This window comes from Parambassis ranga, chromosome 10 (genome assembly GCF_900634625.1).
Source record: "Parambassis ranga chromosome 10, fParRan2.1, whole genome shotgun sequence".
Lineage (NCBI taxonomy): Eukaryota > Metazoa > Chordata > Actinopteri > Ambassidae > Parambassis > Parambassis ranga.
The window spans coordinates 12,573,331-12,580,909 of NC_041031.1; the positions used below are offsets into that span (position 1 = coordinate 12,573,331).

Sequence of the window (7,579 nt, forward strand, 5' to 3'; positions counted from 1 at the left end):
CCATCTCCTGGTAAATAACTACTATTACATTGTTTTAAGCAGGTATAATAAATCGAATAACAATTTATACTAAAAAATCAGACTATTAAAAAGCACCAACCTTAGTTATTGAGTATAGTTTAGAAATACGCCGATTATAATAGGAGTTATTACAAAAGGACTTTAAGAGCATTATGTCGTTTATTATGCAACTTATCTTCTTCAAGTTTCTCGGTGATTGATTATTTTTGTCTAAAAAAGACTGCTTTAACTTCCTACTTCTACAACCAATCAAATAATGGGTACAAATTTAGTCATGGGTTTTGTCCAATCACAACGCGCAGAATGTAGTGTGGGCGTGGACGTCAGATGCAGCTGTTGGCAGACTTTCCTTTGCATTGTGTGTGTGTTTGGAGTTTGACCACACGGGGACCAGAGGACAGACAGACTTTATAGAGGGAAACAGCAAGAATGGCTCCGTACACTTAACAGTAAAGAATCTGAAATATTTTTGACATCAGTTATTCTAGGGGGAGTTAAAAAACGTGTGCTTTTGACATAAAGGTGAGTGAACAATAGAAAACATGTTAGCATTAGCTATAAATTATTAGCTAACGCCTACTGTCACTTCAAAGTATCACTGTTAGATATCAGTTAGATATAGAGTGTAGCTCTCTGTATACATGGTATTGTATTGTAACAGAGTGATTAAAGGATTCTTCTGTACGGCTTTAATCAGTGCCATTGGCGCCTCGTCTCGGTTGCCATACGTTGGGTTCCCTAAAGTGAAACAGGACACGTTTCCAGTCAGTGCTCTTTAGAAGATGTCACCTTCTCAATATAGCTGCAAGGGACTCAGTAGATAATAACTAGAATAGAGTGTAGACTGGACAACGGGTTTGCTGTCACAGAAAGTTTCTACCAAACATCAGCTCAACACCAGCTGTGATTGTATTTTAGGAGCCTGTCCATTGCAGTAAAGAGAAAGTATCTGCTTTAATCTTTGGGAAACCTCTGCTACCTCAGTATTTGTTTGTAGTTGACATGTGAGGTGACTGGAAGTGATTTGACAGAGCATGAGACTGCTCTGCAAAACTCCTGTTATTCTGCATTAGGTGTTGTGTGTCTCAGTGAATATATATTTTTTGCAATACTTACACTTACACAAATAAAAATGGTAAATTAGGATGACACCTTAAAGCATTTTAATTGATTTGCCTGATGTGTTTTCAGCCATGGAACCATCACCTACGGGCAACATATCTGCGCCAGAGCTCAAACTCTCTTCCCCTGCCACCTTCAGGCCTGGTCCTTCCTCTCTCAGCTCATCTTCTCCCACAACCCCATCAACCTCAGAGCGGCCAAGACCTAAACTCGCCATGCCAGCGGCTTCTTCTCCTTCCACTTCTTCCTCTCATTCTTCTCCTGGTCTTTATTCTCGCTCTTCCTCCCTTTCCACACCGTCAAGCTCACCTGTCCGCCAGCCAATCAGGAGCCTTTCTCAGATGGGCAGATCTCAACTCAACGCAGCCTCTACAGGAATTCCCCTAACTGGATCCCCGGCTGCTGGAACTACCCCCACAATGTCACCACCTCCTCCAACACCTGAACCAGGTGAGAATACATCTCGGACCCTTGACCTTACCTTTTAATCCTAAAACAGAATCTTTACTGCACAGTTTAACTTGCTCAACAATCAGTGCAGCCAGCACTCCCTATTTACTGTGAGTTCTGCAGTGTCTCCATGACAACATTTACCACAACATGTAAAGCAGCCCCTCCCTTTTTGCTAACTTGAGAGGAAAAGACTCTCACCCCTATTTTTTACATTAATATAGCAAGAGATCTGTTATCATCATTGGGAATAACACAGTTGTAAGTTAAAACATTTGCAGTGATGTCAAGAGCATTACTGGAAAGTGTAATAACACCTCAGTCACTCACTTTAATTAGGACCACTAGAACTAAACTGATAAATAATACCTGATATATGTTATCAGGTGAACCAGCTGTTGCTGTTGACTGTGCTTAACAAACAGTTATTTTAGGGCTCAGGCAGAGGGTCATAGAATAAGCAGCATACCCCAAGCAATAATAAGCATCTGATGTAAGTTACTGGATCCCATTGGTCCTTCTTCAACTTTCTGAAACATTCAGCCACAGCCATACCACCACTACACTCAGCATCACTTACAGCCTGTGAGTGGTTGCATTATTGGAAAAGGGTCTCCCCACATGTGTTGTCACAGTCATCAAATGAGACAAATTACATTACTGGAGAGCTAGAATTTGAGAGTAGCATACAGGATGTCATCAGCTGAAAGAGGGTGATAGTTACCGGTAGGTCTTATTCAGGCCAAAGCTGTTTCTGGAAGGATCTGCTTTATGCTCATACTCTCATGTCACTGACTGACATATTGACCTGGATTCCAAAACCTATTTATGTTTGTCTGTACAGGTTACAAAAACATGTTTGTCAAGATCTAAACAAAATAGACATCTTTAGTCTAATAAATAAAGAGTTTTTTCTTCTTTAAATTGTGTGCAAATGTCTTTAAATCTACAGTTCTGTGTTTATTACACAACTTTCAGTTTCAGATGAGCCAGAGGATGAGGTCAGTTTTGAAGATTTGGAGGAAAGAGCAAAGTCTGGTGATGTGAAAGCACAGACGAAGGTCAGTGGCAACAACTGTTGACTTGAATGACCATGTGGCAAACACTCAGCAGATCAGCAAAGTAATGACACTTGTTATTTTAGAGTGACACACTGACAGGAAGTACAGGTCACAAAGTCACTGTAATGCTTATTTTGCATTTTTCTGTGGTTGTGGGTCCAGATGGGCCGTTACTTCCTGGCACTGGCAGAAGAAAGCAATGAGGAACTCAACAACTGCACAGCTGTCACCTGGCTCATCCAGGCTGCTAAACAGGGCCGCAAGGATGCAGTCAGACTGCTGCAACAGTGTTTAGCCTCAAGGAAAGGTGCTGCTTTTACATTCAGTCTACGGATGTTAGTGAAGGTTCTATAGGGTGATGGTGTGACTAACATTATGTTGCTCCTGCACATCTTCAGGCATCACTTTGGAGAACTTCCAGGAGGTGAAGAAACTGTGTACAGAGACACGTTTTGAGAGAGGAGTTAGGAAGGCTGCTCTGCTTATGTACTGGAAGTTGAACCCAGAGAGGAAGAGGTCTGTTGCAGTTTCTGAGATGCTAGAGAACGTTGAACATGTCCACACAGAGCCTGGTACAAAGAGAACACACTCCATTATAAACACAATTGCAGATGTATTGCATATTGAGAGGATGTTTTTTTTATCACTTCATAATGTCCTCCATCTACAGGCCAGCCAGCCTCTCCTGGTCCTCTCAACAGCTCTGCTAAGAAACAGAGGCAAGTCCTGAAGACTATGGTCAGCAGCGAGGGTATGTGTGGTGTGAAAAGAGAATTGGACAATAATAAATGTTTTCCTATTCCTTAAGCAGAATCTTCCAGTGAGATTAAATATTTTGTTATTTATAGTCAGGCAAACTGTTTAAATAATTGTTGCCTGTTCTTCTTTGTAGCTACCTCACATGTGGGTCTTGATGACTTTGTTGAGTTAACCAAGAAGTATGCTCAGGGTATCGCACCATCAAGGGTTATGGAGGCTACAGGAGGTGATGATGATGATGATGATGATGTAGTGGTGAAGAATCCAGATGAATTGCCTCTGCACCAAAAGGTCTGCAAGTGCTTTGTGCCTGGTCTGCTGTCCTTCTCAGAGCACCTGTGTTCTTTTCTGTTTCTTAAAACATCAGTCCATATCAGTATTCCTTCCATTTCTACTACCTTGATATTACATGCTGACAATTTTATTCTGCTCAAGCAAAAATGTTTTATCAGCTGGAATGTTAATGCACACTTTAAGGCTATAAATTGACTTACATGAATTTACATGATATCTAAATGAACAGAACAACGTGTAAGGGTTATGCTGGACACTAAATTAACCCTGATATTAACACAGACATGACTGAACTTTGAGAGTGGAGCCACAGCATCAGCTATTGTGTATATTATAAGTTATTTTACAAATTACTACAAATATTTTTAGTAACTTTTTTCCTCGTTTCCTTTGGGTCCTCTTAGTTGCTGAAGTTCCCTCTGTACGCACTGCTGGAGATAAAAGAGCACCTCATTGACTGGGCTTCACGAGCTGGCATGCAGTGGCTTAGTGCCCTGATCCCCACCCACCATGTCAATGCACTGATCTTCTTCTTTATCATCTCCAACCTCACCATTGAGTTCTTCATCTTCGTCATACCCCTGCTTGTTTTCTACCTCTCCTTCTTCTCCATGGTCATTTGCACACTGCGGGTATTTCAGGTCAGTGATGGGTTATGTTGTTTTCTTGCTCTGTATCATCGGTTTTTTGAGTTGCTTCAGAGCTACCAATATACTCAGAAATGAAAAAAATCTCTCTGTGTTAACAGAATTCAAAAGCTTGGGAAAATTTCCGTGCTCTGACTGACCTGCTTGCTCACTTTGAACCCGGGATAGATCTGGAGCAGGCTGAGACCAACTTTGGATGGACACACTTGGAGCCTTATCTGTAAAATTATCTCTATTTACCTTCACTCATATGTAAACATATCCATTCATTTACCCAGTCAAAGCATTTTAACAGTTTTCTGTTTTGTTTACAAATTCTAAGTTTAGTTTTGTTCAAGTTTTACCTGTTAGACTACTTGTCACACAGGTAAATATTCTTTAAATTATGCTAACAAAGAAAGGTAGTTAAACTAGTAAATGAATGAGCTCATGATGATCTAATAACAAAAAAATAACATCCCATTTCTGTCTCTGCAGGTACTTCCTGCTGTCCGTAGTCTTTGTTGTGTTTTCCTTCCCTGTTGCTGATAAATCCTGGATCCCCTGCTCGGAGCTGGCTGCTGTTGCTTTCTTCTTCACCATCACTGCCTTCCTCAGTCTTCATGCCTCTGCTCAGCTCTTTGCTCGTAAAGCGCTCCTCACTGAGGTCTTCTCTGGAGCGTGCTCCCTCACTGGACTCCTGCCTGACTCCCTCTGGTTCCTCAGGGTCTTTGGGAAGACATTCATCGCCGTGCCTCTTGGTGAGGTTGTGGTGTTAAACCTTGGAATGCCATGTCTGCTATACGGACACCTTTTCTATCTCCTCTTCCGTATGGCGCAGTTGAGAGGCTTCAAGGGCACCTACCTGTGCTTGGTGCCCTACATGGTTTGCTTCACCTGGTGTGAGCTTTGCTTAGTGTTCCTCAACAATGCCACAGCAATAGGACTCATCCGCACCTGTGTGGGTTACTTCTTGTTCCTGTTTGCCCTTCCTATACTTTCACTGGGCCTGGCCGCCATGCTCATTATCCAGCTGCTGCAGTGGTTCCTCACCTTGGAGCTGACCAAGATGATAGTCACTCTGACTATTTGCTTTGTTCCAGTAGTGTTGCGACTTTGGACTCGCTTCAGCCTCAACCCCATCGTTGTTTTCCGCTCTTTGTCACGGAGCAGCATTGTGAAACTCATCCTGGTGTGGCTCAGTGCAGTAGTGCTCTTTTGCTGGATGTATGTCTACAGGTCTGAAGGCATGAAGGTGTATAACTCCACCCTGACGTGGCCTGAGTACAGCAACATCTGTGGCCCTCTGGCCTGGAAAGAGTCCAACATGGCCCAAACTCAGATTCTCTGCTCTCACCTGGAAGGACACCGAGTCACCTGGACAGGACGTTTCAAGTATGTCCGTGTGACTGACATTGAAAATGGCCCGCAGTCTGTTATCAACCTTTTGCCTGTGTTTATGGGGAACTGGATGCGGTGCCTGTATGGAGACCCATACCCTCTATGTGATGAGGTAAAAAACTCCACAGCTGAGCCGCAGCCTCTGCCTGCACCAGCTCCTCCTCCTGAAGATCCCCTCTGTAAACTCAAAAAACTGGCTAAGCATGAATGCCACATCAAACGCTTCGACCGGTACAAGTTTGAAGTCACAATGGGAATGCCTCTGGAGAGGAAGACGAGGGATGGGACAATCATAGAGGATGAAGACGCCACTAAGGACATAGTTCTGCGGGCTAGCAATGAGTTCAAATCTGTGCTGTTACATTTAAACACCGGCAGCCTGGTGGAGTTCAGCACCATTCTGGAGGGACGATTAGGCTCCAAGTGGCCCGTGTTTGAACTTAAAGCCATTCACTGCTTGTCATGCGGCGATGCCCGCATTCCCAGCCGCAGGCAGTACAAGATCGAGCATGACTGGAGGCGCACAGCTCAAAATGCGCTCCAGTTTGGTTTCGACTTCTTCTTTAACCCGTTCCTGACAGCCCAGCTGGAGCAACACTCAGAGACTGAAACTGAGTCTGTGACTCGAGAGGAGGAGTAAAGGGGAACCCTTATCTCTGTTCATCTCTGTTCAGCTGAAGAACATTAATGATTGTAACTACACAATTTTCTTAAGAGAATCTAATCTGCAATATCGGGGAGTGAGTAGAAAATGCAGACATTTTTGATTTGTGATTGAGTGTGTGTGTTCTTTTAGCTTTTGAACCAAATGTGTGGATATTTATGATAAAGAGAAACAATAATGTTTTTAACTAATTTACTGCCCAACACTACTTTAGATGTGAACCTGCCTCGCTGTGTGGTTTGTTAGTCTAAGATTCATTTGTGCTCACCACAGTGAATCTGTTAATGAAGGGTTTTATATTTGCTATACAAACACTGTCGGATGTGCTCAACTTTATGTATGTTGATCAACGTCACGACAGGTTTTCTGGCCAAAGTCATCAGTATTGACATGATACAGTATTCTTATTGAACTGTACTCTCGTTGTTGTCTAGCCTACATAGATAAAAGTAATTCTGATCGTCATGTCAGCCTTTTAACATGGGGCTGTTTGGGTTTCAAGTGCCTTCTAGGGTAAGTAGACAAATACTGTGGGAGGAAACAGACTATATCATGTCTCAGCTATATCAGAGCTGCTATTAATTGGAGAGCAGTTAGCAAGTTTGATGTTGCCTGCTCTGTTTTTTGTGTCTCTCTTCCTTTTCTCTCTAGTTTATCTCCATCGCTGCTGTGCAGGGATTCAATATATTAAGCCCCCCAGGTAATGATGGGATGTCACTACTGTGTCCAAAACTGTGACTTACTGTATAAATATGATGAAACATGTGCTACTTGCTGTTTTATTAAATATCATCTGTGTTACTAAGGGGTATTTATGCTACTCTTGCTGTACAGAAGAGGTGATTAATAAGACTTGCACAGTTTTTATTGCAGGTATGTGCAGTTCTCTTTAAATGTATGTGCATAGGACTAAGTGTAAATGAAGGAGGGGACTATGCTGAAGAATATGCTAGACAGGTTTTCTGAAATGGACTCCTACCCTAAGCTACACACTTATTATTTAGATCACAGTTGTAGTCTCTTACATGGAAGACATTTTGACACAGCTGGAAGTGTATGGGTGTAACTAATGAAATGAATATTGGTGTCATTGCATTTACAAAGTTTCAGTTTCAGCCTGTTGGTTTTGAGCATGTTGTCGTACTGTCCCTGTTTGCTAAAGTCAAAATATCATCCCAAAA

At 42.4% G+C, this 7,579-nt stretch overlaps 1 protein-coding gene across 2 annotated transcripts; it reads left to right on the top strand.

Moving 5' to 3' along the window:
• Positions 1 to 349: 349 nt before the first annotated feature.
• wfs1b (Wolfram syndrome 1b (wolframin)) lies at positions 350 to 7,497 on the top strand. 2 transcript variants are annotated; one of them, XM_028415577.1, is made up of 10 exons: positions 350 to 543; positions 1,213 to 1,593; positions 2,578 to 2,654; positions 2,817 to 2,961; positions 3,053 to 3,226; positions 3,325 to 3,405; positions 3,547 to 3,704; positions 4,112 to 4,348; positions 4,456 to 4,574; positions 4,832 to 7,497. In XM_028415577.1, the coding sequence occupies exons 2-10, from the start codon at positions 1,215 to 1,217 to the stop codon at positions 6,372 to 6,374; spliced, it is 2,913 nt and encodes a 970-aa protein (XP_028271378.1). In that variant the 5' UTR covers positions 350 to 543; positions 1,213 to 1,214; the 3' UTR covers positions 6,375 to 7,497. The 2 variants fall into 2 exon arrangements, with proteins under 2 accessions (XP_028271378.1, XP_028271377.1); XM_028415576.1 differs by having other exon boundaries at positions 351 to 543; positions 2,572 to 2,654.
• Positions 7,498 to 7,579: the final 82 nt, after the last annotated feature.